This window comes from Fimicolochytrium jonesii, assembly GCF_025526975.1.
Source record: "Fimicolochytrium jonesii strain JEL569 chromosome Unknown EV422scaffold_23, whole genome shotgun sequence".
NCBI lineage: Eukaryota > Fungi > Chytridiomycota > Chytridiomycetes > Spizellomycetales > Powellomycetaceae > Fimicolochytrium > Fimicolochytrium jonesii.
Window position 1 is genome coordinate 385130 of NW_026515690.1, and position 17696 is coordinate 402825.

Genomic DNA, 17696 nt, shown 5'->3' on the forward strand with positions numbered 1-17696 from the left:
CGCGAAGGGACCCGCACGATCTGGCGTCACCTCCAAGCAGGGAGCGCCGTACCTTTCCCATCACAGGTCCCATTTCCCTACTCACGACTCCCTCCCCACCCCCTTATCCTCCAAAATGGATTCAGAAACATTTGTAACCATCGGCACCCCGCAACCGGAGGACGCCAAAGACGTGGGCGCAAAAGATCGCAACAAAGTCCTGCCGATCCATCTCCAGGAACCCCGCGATGAGCAAGGGCGGAAAAGGTTCCATGGCGCGTTCACGGGCGGGTTCTCGGCGGGGTATTTCAACACGGTGGGTTCCAAAGAAGGTCAGGATTTGATTTGCGGTCACGGAATATTGCGGGGGGGCGGGGCGGGAGGGAGTGTATGCAAAGCTGACCCTTTTCGTTTTTGTGGTTTTGGGCTTTTGCAGGATGGACACCATCCCAGTTCGTCTCGAGCCGGTCCTCCCGTCCCGAAGCGCGCAATGCGTCCCAACGCCCCGAAGACTTCATGGACGAAGAGGACATGGCATCCCTCACCGCCAACCAGCAAATCGCGGCAACGGAGGAATTCGACATCCTGGGCGGCACCGCGCGGGAACTGGCACGGCGCAAAGCGACGGTGAATGCTGTGGAGAGGGATGGCAGCGCCGCGCCGATGGCGTTACCGGCGGCGCTTGTGGAGGATCTGATTGGTCCGTCGAAGGACCCGATTGGGAAGAAGCTGTTGAGGCAGATGGGGTGGAGGGAGGGGCATGGGGTTGGGCCGAGGGCGAGGCGGAGGAGGAGGGGTGATGGTGAGAGCCATATCCGATGTTTGGGGGACCACTGCGCGGAGTATGCTGACACGGTGATGTTGTAGGGAAAGAGGATATCTACGCGACGGAGCACCTATTTGCACCCAAGGACGTGACGGTCGACACGCTGAAGCCGAAAGCAGATCACTACGGGATCGGGTTCGATCCGTACGAAAACGCGCCCGAATTCGCACACCTCAAAAAGAGCGCGGCCACGAAGCCGAGCAGCGAGGCCAAACCCGCAAAACGGAGCGGGTTCGGCGTCGGCGTGTTCGAGGACGAGACGGAGGATCTGGATGTCTATGGGTCGTCGGGGATGGCGACGTATGATATGATTATTGATGATGATGAGGACGAGCGGGTGTTTATGAGGCAGAAGTTTGGCGCTGCAAGGACAAGCGATGGTGGGAGTGGAGATGCGCCATCACGGAAGACGACGGGGCTGAATACGGAGTTTTTGGATATTTATTCGGGACTGTGTAATGATGGGAGACCACCGCTGGAGGGGTTTGTGTTGGCGAAAAAGGCGCCACCGAAGACTAAGTGGTGGGTGGAATGCCGCTGCGTCAGCGGTTTCGCCCGGTGGCCATGCTAACACCCTGGTTTTTGCAGGTATGCCCCTCCTGACGTGCCAGCCGACTTTGTCCCATTACACAAGTTCCCACCTCCATCCGCGACACAACCTGCCGCACCAACAAGCACAACCGAGTGGCAGGGACGCCAGCAATCCCAAACACACAGCGCATTATCCGCCGACGCCCGTCGCGACCTCCTCGGCGAAGAAGCCCTAAAAGCGCCTCAACGGTCGGTTTTCGCGTACTTACCCCTAAAAGAGCAGGACCGGCTTCAGGAATACATCAACAAAGCGAACAGGGGACGCGAAGAGCTCGCGAAACGGGAGACTGCGCAGAATGCACCAGCGCCTAATGAACCGAAGCTGGATAAACAGACCGCGGAGGCTGCATTGAAGGGGTTTATGCCGTTTGGGAACGATCCGCCGAAGCAGGGGAGGTATAGACGGTTTTTGGAGGTGGCGGCGGGGATGGCGACGGAGTATGCCACCGTGCCAAAGGTGAGTGGATATACTGCATCCCGTGTTTGTGTCAGCTGAGCGCACTCATTGACCCTGCCATCTTGTTTGCAGCATCTAACAGCGCAAGATATATCCCACGAACGCCTCGAATTCTCCAAAGCAGCCCAAATCTTCAAACCCCTCTCCTCCATGATGGCCTCCCGCTTCACCTCCGCCACCCACACCATCGAACCCGGTTTCGCCCCCTCCTCCAAAAACCTCACCACGCCCCAACCTAACGACACCCACCTCCAAAAAGAAGCAGCAGACCTTAACATGTACGGCCGCCTAACCCGCTCCGTAAAAGAGTGGCGACCCGAGAAGCTGCTCTGCAAACGCTTCGGCGTCCCCGACCCGTACATGAACGCGAAAAAGAAGGAGAAAGTAGAGGATGAGAAGAATGAGGTTGCGGTCGCGGAGGGGAAACGGATCCATCAGCGGGAGGCGGTTAATGAGCAGGTTATGAGTGAGTTGTTGGTCGAGCGGGATCGGTTGGTTGCGCGAGGTGGGCTGGGGATGGGGATGGATCCGGGGCGGGCGGCGCTGATTGGGGCTGCGTCTGATGGGTCTAGCGAGAAAGTATCTGCGACGCCGGAAACTGAGGCGAAGGAGACATCTGCTTCGGCCGGGGAAGACGAGTATGAGCGGCCGCCGATGGATATTTTCAAGGCTATTTTTGCGGACTCGGATGATGAGGTGGAGGAGGAGAGTGATGAGGAGCGGGAGGGGTCGCGGGGCAATAGTGCGCTTGTGGAAAAGGCGGGGGATAAGCCGGCGAATGGGAAACCGAGAGCTGTTATCCTACCCCCGCCACAGGAGGACGACCCTGCGGCGAAGTTACCGCCGCCGACGTTCCGCCCGATGTTTCGAAAGAAGCAGGATCGGGGGAAGAAGATTGTTGAGGCGCAGGTCGAGGCGGCTTCCGCGACCACGACGACGACACCGGAAGGTGTCGAGAATAAGGTTGCGCCCAATGAAGATGGTGGGCAGACGAACGGACAGTCTGCCACTGCCTGGGCACCTGCGGCGCCACAACCGTTCGTACATCCGGCCCGACAAGCGCTCTCCGCAGCGCTGGCCGACGCTGAACCCAACTCAGTGCCTACCAAACCGCCTCCTGCACCAGTATCATCTTCATCGGATCTCGTACACCCCACGCCAGCCAGCGCGCCCTCACACCACGCTAAAACCCTCGAACTAGCCTCAGAACCCCGCTCCCCCGACTCGAAAGATCGAAAACGCAGCCACAAAAAACGCAAAGACTCCGACCGCGACGATCGACGCGCGAGTATCGGGTCCAGCTCGAAGAGAAAGAAACGGGACCGCGATGAAGATTCAGACGACCATACCGACCATGACCGATCGAAACGAAAACGGAGAAAATCGTCCGAGAAAGACCGTGGACGAGATCGGGATCAGAGTAGGGAGACCAAACGGCGGAAGCGGCACCGTGAGGATGTGTCGGAGGTGGAGGAGGAGGAGGAGATGTGGGTTGAGAAGCCGGTTGTGGTTGTTTCACCACCATCAAAAGCGCGGTCGCATGGTGATAAGGGTGGGGATCGGGAGGCACGGGGTGAAGTGTTGCAAGGGGCGAAGGATGCGAGTAGGGGGGCGAGGGGACGGAGTAGACCTTCAGCGGCGGATTTCATGTGATGGGGCATTACGTTTTCTGGATTGTACATAAATACGTTCATACCATTACTTGGCACCGTTCTCTCCCTTGTGTCTTTGCAAGTGGAGCGCGCGAGACATGCTTGCTAATTGCCCCAGTAGACGGAACATGTTTGCCCCTCTCTCATGATATATAAAGCGAAGTGTTCCATTAGCGCGGCTTAGATCAATACACGTGGGTACGTTGTACTTTCGCATTGCCATAGCGTCGCCCCCACCCACTGTACGCTGTCTCATCTACCCCGCCTCTTCAGGAAGGATTGTCGCGTGGACAGACACGGAAGATAGCCGTAAACTACTCGTCAGGGGGATCTGACCATGAATGATGAAAGAATGTCCACGAGCCGGCAGAAAAAACTTCCTGTTTGACTGGTTCGGCTATGAGATCTTTCGCCCGGGGTGCAAAAGTCCGAGCTTCACTGATTCCCCATGTTATCTTCGGATTTACAAATGCCCAAATACCTTGGAGATTTGGACGAAGTGTTGACCTCCCCAGGTCGCATCATTCGTCCGCCCTCAAAAACGATGCTATGGATTCGATATTTGTTTGTACTCGAAGCCAGTGTACAGGCTCCCATCGAACTTCACCCCGGTCGGTCAGTTGGATGTTTCATCTCAGCCATTCCATTCGGATTGGTTATATTATGTGAGAGGAAAGGGGCCGCAGATGTGCATGTATGTACATAGTATCGATCGGAAGGTCGACCGTCTGCGTCGGCCTTGGCAGTTGTCGGAGTCGGCACTTGGAAATTGACAGTGGGGCAAAACGACAGGACGCAAGCCACGTCCCAGTCAAGCTCGGGTCCATAGCAGCACTATTCAAGCTGTCTGAAACTCCTCTCACATAATCGTCGTCGGTCTCAGCAAATCGACTTTAGTATCTCCTTTCCATCAGGAAGCATGCTGTGATCAAGGAGGTGCTACATTCTTGGCTCAGAAGATGACTACTATCCCGTTGGACACAAGAGTAGGACCGCACAGTATTCAAGAACGAAGGCACTCAGGCTTCGTTCAGGATGTTTCTGCACCTCCCCGCTCTGCACCTGCAATTTTGGCGCCTGTTCCATTACCTCTCAGTTCATAAACAGGGCGGGCCGGTGGGGCGGGAGAAGCAGCAAAGTGGGGCAGCGTTGAGGGGCAGTCGGAGTTTGACCGTGCCACCCGCAATCCGCCTCCCCGCTCTCAGAGCACTCCCAAAGTTCGCGGGTATAAAAGCGGGACACCCGGTCCTCAACCTTTGACTTTTTCTCTATCCTTGCGCGGGAGCAAATCTGCAGCTGTGAAGTCTCAAACTGAGCTCAGATCGTTCGCTAGTTGAAAACTACATCTGAACCCCCGATACGTCCCAGTGGCTCATCGGAATTTTTGAAACCCTTCTTTTCTCAAACTTTGAGAAAAACCTATAAAGAAAAAGGCGGAAACCTCGTGTTTTATGAATCGATGTGGTCCAGGAGGATGTGTGTGCAGAGTCTTGATCGAGTGAGGTCCTCACCATGCCCCAACAGCATGCGAAATCCGGGCGACTTCCCGCGTACTCGGGAACGCGCAGGGCGGAGATTTTCCAGACCTTCGCTCTGCCGCCATCCACTTTACAAAAAGGGCCATTCTTGTAAACAAATTTTTATGGAAATTTCTCAAAACTGATCATATAACACGAGGTGGCCAAGTGGGAGGGATGCCTGAGCGGCAGGAGCCTCCTAGAATGAACACTCAGAAGGGGAGATGGGGATTTGTAAAGCTGTAACGACATAACGAAAACGAAACCAAAAGGGCAACGACGAATACCGCATATGTTATGCGATCTTGCAAGAAATACGCCGACTGAGTGTAGACCGAATAGAGATAACATTCCGGGCGTAGAAGTTCAGCGAATCCCGAGAGTCGATACAAATATGTGTTCTGAGGATTGGCGATGAACGAAAGTGACCCGACGAATAGTTTGAACGTGGTGGAAAGGACAGAGTTACAGAGGAACTGTGTGTTGCAGACTGAGCGGATGCGAGGGGGTAGAGTTTCAACGGAAGCGAGACATCACGCCGACGGCACCGAGTGTGAATCAAACATACGCGAGTCGCTGCCTCGCCCTAGCAAAGGCCATTGCCATTTTGTCGCTCCACATCCTGGGGTTCTCAGCCATCATGTTTTTGAACTTTTCCATCCTCTCCCTCATCGTCTTCTTTGAGACGCCATGTGAAACCTTTCTCCAGGGAGCCCAACCCCATTTTGCTTTCCAGTCATCCGAAGTGCGTTCGGAGGACTGGTTCCTGATGCCGTCTACCCAGCCCCAGACAGCGGCGCGGAACTTGTTGGCGCCACGGTTCCAGCGTGCAATCAATGCGGTGTAGAGTGCGTGCGTGCGGTGGAGAGCGATGGATGGCAGATTCTGCAGTGTTTGCACGTTGATGATCATCGGATATGCTCCAGGGGAATCCTCGTTGATGCTGGTGGCGGGCTCAGTAACCTGCACGGAAGAAGTCGGTATGATGGCTGTGAGCTCAGCATCCGGAACGTCGGTTCCATGAACTGTTGGAATGCCTTCTTGAGCAACCGGGGTCGGAAGGATCTCCTTGCTCGCTAGAGGCTGGACGCTCGATGTAACGGCGATGCGCTCAGGCGGGGTAAGAATAGGCGCTGCAGTGCTTGTAACTTGCGATGCAGTGGGCGACTTCTCTTCATGGGGTCGGCCTGAAAGACGTTCAAAAGGAAGGTAGGAGGAGTGAGAGAGAGAGGTACATGATGAAAAGGATGTCGAGCAGAGCAGCGCAACACATACCTTTATGCAAATCCGCAGTGGAGCGCCCGAACAATCCCACTTCGGTATATCTATCTCGCACCATAACATCGCTTGTTGGCCTCGCCAGCGCGATCGAGGTAATGGTTGTCACCATCGCTCCCGCATCGGCAGCAGCCGGCTTCTCCGAAGCCGAGATCGACGCCACCGCCGTCGGAGTGGTCGAGGTATTGCCGTCGAGCGCCGTAGTCGGCTCGGGCACGCTAGCAAACGGGATGCTCTCACATCGGATCTCATGAGGGTACAAGCACACCGTGTATTGATAGATGGTGCATCCAAGCATCCATCCGACGAAAAGCGCGGCAAGCAGGATGGGAGGCACGACTTTGAAATACTTGGACCTAGCCGACCACCACTTGACAAGGTGCTCAACCCCGGTTCCTAGCACGGACGGCTCATGATGATCGACAAAGTCATCGCCGAGAAGCTTTCGAACATCTTTCTTGCGGAACTTGGCCATTTCCTCGACGGTCCACACGCCGTGCTTGCCGCCGGGGATGTACTTGACATGCGTGAGCGACAGCAACCGGCGGACATGCGCGACTTCTTTCTTCTCGCAGACGGGGAGGAATGTCGGTTTTTCTTCCAATTCGTGTTCGAGCGAGTCTTGTTGTTTGTCTTCTCCTTGGTAGTCCTTACTTGCTCCCGCCGAAACGATGGTGGACGACGACGATGAAGAAGAGAGGAAAGACGAACTTTCATCAGTGAAGGTTCCGGCCATGACCGAGTGATAGAGCGCCTGGAAATCTGTGGCATGAACGACGAGTGTAGGGCGCTGTCCAACCGGAAGCGTACCGGGCGTGTAACAAATGCAGTAGGGCGTGAACGGGACGGTAATCCGAGAATGCAGATCGGTCAGACCCGTAAACAACGCCACAGGCTTGCATTGCTCTTGAGTCTGCTGCTTGCGTTGGAGATCATCTTCGATGAGCACGTTGGACTGCACTACAGAAGAGGGGTAGCTCAGAGACTTGCTATTGGTTGAGGGTCCCATGTCATCCGGCTCCGAGTCAATGTCGGGGATGTCATCGTGAACGGGCATATGCTCGACGACTGTGTTTGACTTTTGGTCATTGATCTTGCGTCCGTTATGCTTCTTGGCATGCATCCCAAATTGCTGGGCATCATTCTCCTGCATATCAGGGATCGCGCCTTGGATCTCTCGAGAGATGTTTTGCACCGAGCTTGCGGTTAAAGAATGATGTTCGACGACCTTCACTTGCTTCCGGTCGCAGGAGCTGATGGCCTGGCTGTCGCTGACTGGACGGTTCTCGTACTCGGAGTCCGAGTCCTCGAGGATCAGCGTGCCATCTTCAGGTGCCCAGTTGATCTATCAAAGAAATGGATATACATCAAGTGTGAGACGGGAACGTCGTAAACGTTTTGCTTAACACGGCTCGACCCTCTCAACTTCGTAGCATTGCGTACAAAAGCTGTTTCACGACGAAACTTACTTTAACCATGCCCTGAAGAATCTCAAATCGCAGTTCTCCATCGATATCCCCCATGATGTAAGACGAGATCGACGATGACAAGCTCGCAGATTCAGTCAGGCAAGGAGGTTTGAAAGCGAGATCAGCGCCAAATCTCTCGAAAGCCGTAACCGAACGAGGCGCCGCAAAGGCACACAAAAAATGGGCGAATCGGCGTAGTGCGACAGACGACGCCTACAAGGGCAGGTAATGGAACCAAACGGCCGCAAACGCAAAAGTAGGAGAGGGAGAGTAAAAAGACAGTGGGTGTCCCGAACGAGGACGTTCCAAAAACCCGTCAGCTAGTGTGGCGTCGCTGCTAACGGGGTCACGATCACTGGCACTACTACGATGCGAAGAGTAGCTCGGTCTTGCTGCTCCTTTGGATGCGTGGTATAACCGCTTGAGCGCCGTCCACCAGGCCAGCTTGATATGTCCACTGATACACATACTCACCTAGATTTTTACACCGTTGGGCGACGGTGCCAGGAGCCGTTTGGGCTTCGGTGAGGCTTTCGGGTTCGTTTGCCGTTTGGAGGCAAAAGACGGTGTGAAACTCGTTGCCTCTGGCTCCAGAAGGGAGTTTGCGGTGGTTGAGAGCGAGGAAGTTTTGACGTGAGCGCCTACTTTTGGATGGGGAACGATGTTTCGGATCTTCGTTTGTGACACACAAGGACAACTGTGGAGGGTCGCCCAACGGGCGAATATGCGGAAGGGGATTTTCCTAAGCGATAATGTGTGTGTCCGTGACTAGTCTCCACATCTCTGGTCTTTGGCGTCCCACTGACTCCAGCAGCCAATATCTCGCGCGACCTCCGGCCTCTCAGAATATGATACCCTGCCACGTCACTGACAGGACACGGAAAACGAGGGATCTTGCCCAGCATTCTTCCATGGCATCTCTGCGACCTCGACTTGAACATAACAAAGTCTCCATCTAAAAATGGTTCCCAGTTGTCCTCGTGTTCAGTGGGTGCTCCTATACTCAATTACCCCGCAACGCAACCGAAACGTTTTGTCTATGTGTGGAGGCTGTCAGTCGGGGCATGCCGTTGACAGGTTCGCGCTGTCGAATCTCGGCTAAGCGGCCGGGGAATGTCAGATGAGCGAAGGAGATCTCATCCGCCACTCCCCGTTCACCTTCCGCATTCTTCCTACATACGCGCTACTGGAGTGCTCTCCGCTTCTCGATTCCCTGCGACGGCCATGTGAAGTGTCACCGTGTGCGGGTTGGAAGCGTGATGAGGCGCCCGTCATCATCGACATCTCCGAAACTTCCATCCAGCATGGAACCATCAGCCTCACCAGCCCTTGCTCGGACGGAGAAGCCCTGGGGCCGAAGTCCACGGACCCCTTGGTTCCTGATGACCCTCTGGGTTAAACTAATACGACTAGCTATCTACCTCGCTCCTCGTGCGGCGACCCGGAACAGGCCATCATTGGCGGTGCAGACCGGGGATGCTGTGCCTGTCTCGATTGCTGCGAAAACACGTCCAGTATATGCCCTCAGCATGCGAAGTCAATGCGATCTGTATTTTTTGGTATTACGGAACATGCCAGAGAAAACAGCAGATGTAATATAAAGTTCGCCAGCCACATACACAGAGAAAACGCATGCCCATCTACACCCTCGGCGGCCGATAAAGTTTCAACGCCAAACTACTAACCACCACACAAACACTACTCCCTGCCATCGCAATCCCCGCCATCCACGGCGCCAACCCCCACTGCCCGACCGGATAAAACACCCCCGCCGCAACCGGTATACACAACACATTATACCCAAACGCCCAGCCAAAATTGATCAAAATGCGGTTGAACGTCACCCGCGACAGGTCAAGTAGGATGAGCACATCCCTTAGATCGGATTTCATCAACACGGCCTGCGCGGACTCGATGGCCACGTCGGAGCCGGCGCCGAGTGCGATCCCGACATCGGATTGGGCGAGGGCGATGGAGTCGTTGATTCCGTCGCCGGTCATGGCGACTTTGTTGCGGGTGGAGGACTTGAGTGTGGATTGGAGGTATTTGATCTTATCCGCTTTTTCGTGGGGGAGGACTTGGGCGAGGATGTGAGTGCGGGGGATGCCGAGGAGGGCGCCGGTGGCGTGTGCGGTGGCGGGGTTGTCGCCTGTGAGCATGTAGACGGCGATGGAGCGGGAGTGGAGGGCGCGTATGACGGAGGGGGCTTCGGGGCGGAGGGTGTCGGAGATGGCGAGGAGGGCGTGGATTGTGCCGCGGGGTCGTGGTGGGGCGAGGGGTGCATCCGCGGAGGGGACTGATATTGGCTGCATACCGACCACTACGACTGATTTACCGTCGTTTTGCCACTTGTCGATGGACGTCTGCGCGTCGGTGGCAATAGACGGCAGCAAGTCACACGCCGCGGAAACGTGCCGCTGGCTTCCGATATACACCTTCATCGTAGCTGTGGTATCCGCCCCTTGGACGGTGACGGTACTCTCGAGTCCCAGCCCGGGAACCTCCTTGAGCGCATCGACCGTGAACCGGCGGTGTTGCGATAACACATCCCGATTCGGCGCCGCTCCGGTCTTTTCAACTCCAAAGTCCACAATCGCTTTCGCCAACGGATGATTGCTCGAATTCTCCAGCGCAACAATCAACTGCCAGATATCCGTTTGCGACAACGCAACCCCATTACTGGCGTCCGATTCACTAAGAATCGAAACCCCCGTAACAACCGGCTTCCCCGTCGTCAACGTCCCCGTCTTATCAAACGCAATCGCGCCAACCCTACACGCCGACTCCAACGCCTTCCCACCCCCCTTCACCATAATGCCATACTTCGCCGCAACCCCGGTGCCCACCATAACCGCCGTCGGCGTGCCCAGTCCCAGTGCACACGGGCACGCAATAACGACCACCGCAATCCCGAAATTCAACGCGAGTAAACCCCCGCTCTGCCCGTTTTTCAGCCATGCATCGGGTACCGCGCCGCTCCGGACCGCTACGAGCCACGCGAGGAACGTGAGCACCGCAAGCACAATCACCACGGGGACGAAATAATGCGCAATCCGGTCCGCGACGGCTTGGATAGGCGCCTTTGACGTCTGCGCCTCCTCCACAAGGCGAATGATACGCGACAAAGTTGTATCCGAGCCGATTTTGTTGGCTTTGATGAGGATGGGGGAGGTGTTGTTGACGGTGCCGCCGAGGACGGGGTCGAGGGGGTGTTTGGGGACGGGGCGGGATTCGCCGGTGAGCATGGATTCGTCGATGTAGGTTGTGCCGTGGTGGAGGAGGCCGTCGCAGGGGATGCGCGCGCCGGGTGCTACTTTTAGGATGTCGTTCACTGGGGGGGAGTAGACATATATGAGTTTTTGTGGACTTTGGATGAAGAGTCGGCACACACTCACCTTGCACCAACGCGATATCAACCACCTCCTCCTTCACCACCCTCCCACTCCCCTCCTCCAAAGTCACCAACGTCGCAGTATTGGGCGCAAGCGACATCAACTTGGTGATAGCCTCGGATGTCTTGCCCTTTGCAAACGCCTCGAGGTATTTGCCCAGCAGGATGAAAAAAATGAGGAGCACCGAGGTCTCGAAATAAATTTCGGCGGTGGCTGTGTTCTTGGAGACCATGTCGACGATGATGGCGTAGAGGGAGTAGAGGTAGGCCGCGGAGGTGCCGAGGGCTACGAGGACGTCCATCTAAGGGTTCGGGAATACATCAGCTCGCGTTCGAAACCCAGAGTCGGGCGAACGTTTGCAAAAAGGGGGAGACTCACGTTGGCAGAATGGGTATACCGCACGGCCTTCCACCCCCTCTGATAAAACCCCCACCCCAGCCCGACCTGCACCGGCGTCGCGATACAAAACATCACCAGGCCCACAACCGACAACCCCGGCACCACCTCCATCATCATCGCCATCCGGACCCCGCTCTCTTCGGGTAACGCCATCATGAAGATCATCGAGAAAATGACAGTCGGCAGCGCAGCAAGAAAAGCGAGAAAGACTAGCCGGCGCTGATGTGTAAGTTCCTCCCGCGACCGTTGCCGGGCTAGCGCATCCCGCGAAGTCTGCGGGGCCAGGGTGGCGGTGTACCCGAGGTCGGAGACGGTGGCGAGGAGGTCGCGGATGCCCGTGGAGGCTTGGATGTGTTTCACGGTTGCCAGCCCGGTGAGGAGGTTGACGGCGACGGAGTGGACGCCCGGTTTGCTTTTGATTGCGTCCTCGACGGCTTTGACGCAGGATCCGCAGCTCATTCCGTCGATTGCTACTTTCGTCGTCACCACAGTCGCCTCCTCATCGCCGACACCGCCAAGAACAACCTCCACAATCCCATCATCGCTCTCCTTCTTCTCCTTCTTCTCCTTTACACCCACAACCGCAACATCAAGCACCTCAAACCCCAACCCCTCAATCTCCCTCTGCAACTCCGCGCTCTCAACCACACGTGGGTCGTGGGTGACGATAGCGCGCTGCGGGAGAAGGATGACGGAGACGGCGTGCACGCCGGGGATGGATTCGAGGGCGGCGGTGACGGACCCGACGCAGGAGGCGCAGGAGAGGCCGTGCAGAGCCATGTCGGTTTTGAGCAGGTGGGCTGAAGAGAGAGAGAGAGGGTGAGTTGTGGGATGGTTATAAGAAGGAGAGGTTTGGAGTACATACCTTGCTCATGACGAGGCACCGAGACAACGACTTTATCCAAATCGTCCGGAACAGCTGTTTGCTGTTCCGTCAACGGTGCTGGCATAACCTCCACCACGCCCTCGCTTATCTTCTCCCCACCCGCCTCCACACGGTAACAGCAGTCAGGGCATCGACACACGACGCATTTGCAACCCGTCTCGTCACCCACGCAGAACACCACTCCAGAGTCTCCTGCTCCCATATCGACCAACGGTGGTGAAACTATGGTGTGTTCGCGTTTCAATTGAATGTACGCTCTACGCAGTGTGCGTCTCACTCAATTCCAGTTGCTCAATTGCAGTCTACACTACACTATGATACAAACGTGGCGGAAGCATGCCAAAGCCTCCGCCTTATATAACCCTTCACGGCAGCCGCTAGCGGTGTTTTAGCCATGTTTGTTGCCCTTCTGTGGAGTCCTATTGCCCAGTGGTTGAGGGGTGAGGCCTTTTCCCGCACTTGGGGGTTGCGAGTGAGTGGAAATGCCGCACCACTCGCGAGAGCCATTTCCGCGCGCCTTGCTGACTAAGCACTACGCACACCCGTCCATTTCCACCACCAGAAAGCAACTCGCAAAAGAAGGTTGGCCTTCTGCAACCAACGTGCGTACCGCACTACTCTCTACTCATGGAATTCCTCAACTACTAAACGATCACAGCGACAGCATTAATAACATAGATTCAGCCATCATTCAAAGCACAACCGTTCAAAAAAGGCAAGAGGAACATTCAATCGACACGCTACAGCCCTTCCCCTAAAACTCCTCAGTTCCAGCCCTCGGTTCCCTCCCCTCATCAACTTCCATATCCTCATACATCCTCCCCTCTCCATGCTGCCCGCCCTCTCTTTCATCCCGCGACGGCATGTACCGCGACTGCTGGAACTGATACTTCTTCCAAGGCATCGCTTCGCTTCCTTCAGTTCCCATTGGCTCCCCTCCGCGGGCCGCGTAGTCAGATGACCCGCCGTTGGACGAGTCGGAGGAGTAGTGATGGACGAGGGAGTGAGGGTGGGCAGCTTCGCGATTATGTTGCGGTTCGTGTCGTTGTTCGTGGTTGTTATGATGTGATGACGAATGGTGATGGTTATTCGAATGCACCCGGGACCGCTCAGCCGATGCTTCAGGCCGTCTCTCATGCTGCCGTAACCGTTCTTCATCAAAACCCATCCCGAACCCCCGTGCATCTGCTTCCTCATCATCGAAATGGTCCTCAGTGTCCATATCGTCCGTTTCCGCGGGGGGGATGTTGTTTTCCCGATCGCTCGTTTCTGGTTTATGATGATTTTCCGGTGGGCTGCTGGGTAGCTCCAAGGGTGGGTTGGGAATGGTGGTCATAGCTGAGGTTGTCGTATGGGTGTGGTTGGGTTCCGACCCCCCGGTGGGGACCGGTGCGGCATCGTCGTGCAGCTCAGATTTGTGGTCAGAGTCGGTCGGTAGCAGCGGTGGTGCCGTGCCGCTGTATTCCTCCATTTCGCGGTCATAGCGTTTTACTTCTGTTAGGAACCTTGCGCGCCAATCTATCATGAATAAGAGAGGGGAGAGAGTGGATCAGAACCATGACCCACCATCTTTTCCACTCAGAATAATCTGGTACATACCCGACCGCTCACGCTCATTCAAACTCTTCCACCTCGCCCCCAAAGCCTTCGTCAAATTCGACAACCCCTTCTCCTCAATCTCCGCCCCCTTCATCTCATTCCGTTCCTTCCTCAACCCCTCACGAGTCTCATCGCAGAAGAACATGAAAGCGTTGGTAGGGCGTTTAGGCGCGTTGGGGTCATATGGTTTCTTGATGCGCTCTTTTTTCGGTTTTTTGGTGGGGGGTTGGTGCTGCTCGGCGCCGGCTTCGTGGGCGTCGCGTTTGCGGCCGCGTTTCGAGGCGCGGCCCCTGGGTGGGGGCGAAGTCGGGCGGAAGGGGGGTGGGGATCGGTGCCGGCCTATGTCTGACGCCTAATGGGAGAGAACGTTAAGAAATTAGCACAGGCTCAAGATGAATATGCGATCGTCCGGGCAAGTAGCGCCTTACCTCCGTATCGGTATGTCCGTCAGTGTGATTCTCAACGGAAACTTCTTGTAGGCGATCATAGAGCAGGCTGCCGCAGTAACATAGTTGAGTGAGGAGGATGTTCCCTGCATGACCAAATGGGCACCCGACGACGTACCCTTTCTCGAATTTCAGTCTATGTAACCGTTTTTTCGCAACCTCATACTCCTCCCGTATCCGATCGGTATCCTGTACAATCCATCATCGTAAGCCTTGCATCCCATATCCTCCTCAAGTTTGCAAACAAAGCCGAAAGAATATCTTACCTCCTCGATTTCACTAATCTTCCTCTTCAGCTCTTTATACTTCTTCCTTGACTTCATATCATTATAGGTCGCATTTTTATCCCCCGACTTCGATTTCGATTTCCGGCTCTGCGACCGCCAGCTTTCCCGGTCGTCCTCGTCGTCATCAGAGTAGTGGCGGATGGGTGAACTCCGGGCAGAGTCCTGCGAGTGCGTATAGATACTCAATAAGTGCATGGCCGGCTAAAATGCTAATGAGTGAATGTGAGCATACCCTGATATCATGCTCCCAGTCGCGCGACCCGCCGATATCATCAGAAGGCAGGCCTTTCGACGCGACTTTTTTCCGCGAGCTTTTGCTTTCTGAGGGGTGTGATCGACTGCTGTATGCTGGGTTCAGTTTCGAGTACGTTGGTGGGGAGGCGTTGGGGGTTTCGGCGACCGGGAGGGGTTTGCCTCTGTTGTGTGGTTTGCTGGAGGGGAGAATGATGTCAATATCGGCTGGCGAGAAGGAACGGGCGGGAAGGAATTGGGTTTACCTTCCGGATCGCGTGAAGTTGGTGCAAAGCTTGCAGGGACAGTTCTTGTGATCATGAGTGTCGTCTGTGACGAGCCACTCGAGATGTGGCGTAAACTCGTTGGTCGATCGGTATTTTGAACCACTGGAGTTGAAGGAGTCCGTTAGCTTCTTGTAATCAAACCATCTACCATCAACCATCAACGAACTATCAACCGCGATGCGCGAGGGATAAAAACGACCGTTCGCTGTCGCTCAACGTTGAGGACAGGGGCTCGCTTCCCTCGCTTAAAAGCCGCGACGGCTCGCTGTCGCTCACAACTTCGCTCGCTGGAATTGCGCGTCCGACGCGGAACTCGCTCCGCTCGCCAACCTACCTGGGATGTCCAAAAATGAAAGCGTCCGCCCTAAATCTACTCTCTCCCTTTGGCGTTTTCGCCTGCTTCCCATCACCGTCACCCTGCTCAAGCTTTGTCAGAACAGCATCGCTCTCCGGATCCTCCCCGGCTCCCTCCTTCGGCCCCAACATCGGCGACTCGCCGCCACCAGGCGTGCCGACTCCCGGAGTCTCACCGCCACCCAACCCCTCGGGCTTCTTGCTCTCAAACATCTTATAGTTCTTCGGAAACTCCAACAAGCCTGAATTCCCACGGAAGACAATCGACTCGCCGGCCCTCAACAGTTCTGGCTGAATTCCTGGGATTTTCGTTGGATTGCGGATGTAGATGTCCTTCAAGGATGCGCTGAGACGGTCGAGGTACTTTCGTACGCGAGATGGGTGGCATTCTACATAGCCTCCGGCGGGCGCTCGGGCTGCTTTGTAGACTGTGGGATAGTATTGTGTGACGCCGTCCGAGTATCTCGGCGTGGGAACATCGGAAAGGACGAGGGGCATTTTTGAGGTCGACTGCCGTGTTTGGTCCAGGTTTTCAACGGACAACAAGGATTCAGCGGAAGGAAGAAAAAAACAGTAGTTTCCTTCTCAGTGTCGCCTGCGCAAGTGGTGGATGGAGGAACAAATAGCGCTAATCCTGTGTGGGTAGTGGCTACGGATATGGGGCTTCAGAGCCTTGCAGGTGACGATGTACAGTACAGTCCGCCTCCTTCTCTACGGTAGTTCACCCACTGTCACAGGTTGTGGGGGGGGGGGGGGGAGGGGGAGGGTGTCTAATGTTCCGGGGCGGTTCCCGTTTATAAATAAATAGGCAGGAGGCGCTGCGTCAACTGTGTGTGGGTGGGTGGCTGGCTGTTCGTCTCATATCGTCATATGGGGGAGGGTTTCCTCTTTCTTTTCCCGTGCTCGGCGGCGGCGTGTGTTGAGCTGGCTGGCCACTTGAAAGCAACCTGCACGAAGAAGCAAGCAAGTGCGATGAAATCAGAGGGAGACGCGCAGACAGACGCGCAGTCCGCACAAGGGGACATGTCCGCTTTTCGTAACCTGCCCAACAGCGTGGTGACAGTCAGACAACTACAGTATGTCCCCACGCAACTACATCCGTCTAAGTCCAGGAGAAGAAGCTCGCCTCAAGCACGACGAAAACAGGAAACAAAAACTCGCCCGCTTGCAGCAGGTACAACTCAAAGTGCTTGCAGCATTGTCTATTCTTGTCCAATTGCTCACACTTCATCTCAGGTCCGAGAGCAGGAACGAATATTGGCATCCGAGCGTCGGAAACTATACCAAACCGTCGCTGAATCGGAGCTTGGGCATGTGCTCAACCTATTAGAGGTGGGTTGGCCATTCGCTGTGTGAAAACGACCCTCTTGCTGATCTTCAACGTGTTTCAGAAAGATTGGACAGCCAGCAGGCGGCAGAAGATAAATCAACTCAAGAATGTACAGGATAAACACAAACAGCTGCTGGGGCAGGCCCACAGGACGGCTGAGCAGGTTGCTGCAGATGAGGTAGGCAGTCCCATATTGGTCCACTCACGTCCATCATTGTGGCTAAACGTTGGGTATTCACAGAAAGCACACAACGAAAGTCTCTACTCCACAACATTAGATCGAATCAAGTTAGATGTGCTCAGAGGCCAAGAAGCATTGGCTGAGGTTTGCTCTCGTTGCCCCATGTTCAACTATCACAACATGCAGGCATACTCATCCAAACCTCTTTCAACCCCCAGGCCCTCCTAGAAACAGCCACCCGCCGCGCCCATACAGAAGTAAAACGCCTCCTCCTCGAACGAACCCGCGAAAAAGAGAACCTCCGCGCCCTCTACATCGCCGAATCCCAGCGAGAAAAAGCAGCCAACACCGCACCCGATTTCGAGATTCCCTCTGCACCATTGGCTCGACCGCTGCAACGGCGGTATGACCATTTTGAGAGTACCGCGAATCATAGGCATAATCCAGTTGTGAGATGTGATACAAATGTGAAGACGAGTGATGCATGGGATGAGGCTGTTGGGGCAAGTGAGGAGAAGACGAAGGCCAATGCGGC

At 55.5% G+C, this 17696-nt stretch overlaps 6 protein-coding genes across 6 annotated transcripts; 2 read left to right on the forward strand and 4 right to left on the reverse strand.

Moving 5' to 3' along the window:
* Positions 1-115: 115 nt before the first annotated feature.
* On the forward strand, positions 116-2576 carry EV422DRAFT_499356 (uncharacterized protein; the record flags this gene model as incomplete). The annotated part of the gene is made up of 6 exons (XM_053068076.1): positions 116-311; positions 416-781; positions 847-1288; positions 1394-1857; positions 1936-2264; positions 2337-2576. Coding segments are annotated over 6 exons (2037 nt in total), but the record flags the coding sequence as incomplete, so codon positions are not given.
* Positions 2577-6044: 3468 nt separating this feature from the next.
* Positions 6045-7902, reverse strand: EV422DRAFT_195032 (uncharacterized protein). The gene is made up of 2 exons (XM_053065240.1): positions 7770-7902; positions 6045-7645 (listed from the first exon to the last, which is right to left on the reverse strand). Exons 1-2 carry the CDS (start codon positions 7821-7823, stop codon positions 6221-6223), a joined length of 1479 nt encoding a protein of 492 aa, XP_052923197.1. The 5' UTR covers positions 7824-7902; the 3' UTR covers positions 6045-6220.
* A 1507-nt stretch (positions 7903-9409) lies between these two features.
* On the reverse strand, positions 9410-12340 carry EV422DRAFT_551316 (E1-E2 ATPase-domain-containing protein; the record flags this gene model as incomplete). Its single annotated transcript, XM_053071830.1, has 3 exons — positions 9410-11100; positions 11165-11462; positions 11540-12340. 3 exons carry the CDS (start codon positions 12338-12340, stop codon positions 9410-9412), a joined length of 2790 nt encoding a protein of 929 aa, XP_052923198.1.
* Positions 12341-13905: 1565 nt separating this feature from the next.
* EV422DRAFT_487832 (high mobility group box domain-containing protein) lies at positions 13906-14235 on the reverse strand (the record flags this gene model as incomplete). The annotated part of the gene is made up of 2 exons (XM_053067405.1): positions 13906-13964; positions 14046-14235. Coding segments are annotated over 2 exons (249 nt in total), but the record flags the coding sequence as incomplete, so codon positions are not given.
* Positions 14236-15077: 842 nt separating this feature from the next.
* Positions 15078-16241, reverse strand: EV422DRAFT_195119 (uncharacterized protein). The gene is made up of 2 exons (XM_053065241.1): positions 15631-16241; positions 15078-15398 (listed from the first exon to the last, which is right to left on the reverse strand). The coding sequence occupies exons 1-2, from the start codon at positions 16146-16148 to the stop codon at positions 15272-15274; spliced, it is 645 nt and encodes a 214-aa protein (XP_052923200.1). The 5' UTR covers positions 16149-16241; the 3' UTR covers positions 15078-15271.
* Positions 16242-16561: 320 nt separating this feature from the next.
* Positions 16562-17593, forward strand: EV422DRAFT_195166 (uncharacterized protein). Its single transcript, XM_053065243.1, has 4 exons — positions 16562-16824; positions 16887-16982; positions 17042-17158; positions 17222-17593. Exons 1-4 carry the CDS (start codon positions 16729-16731, stop codon positions 17387-17389), a joined length of 477 nt encoding a protein of 158 aa, XP_052923201.1. The 5' UTR covers positions 16562-16728; the 3' UTR covers positions 17390-17593.
* The last annotated feature ends 103 nt before the right edge of the window (positions 17594-17696 follow it).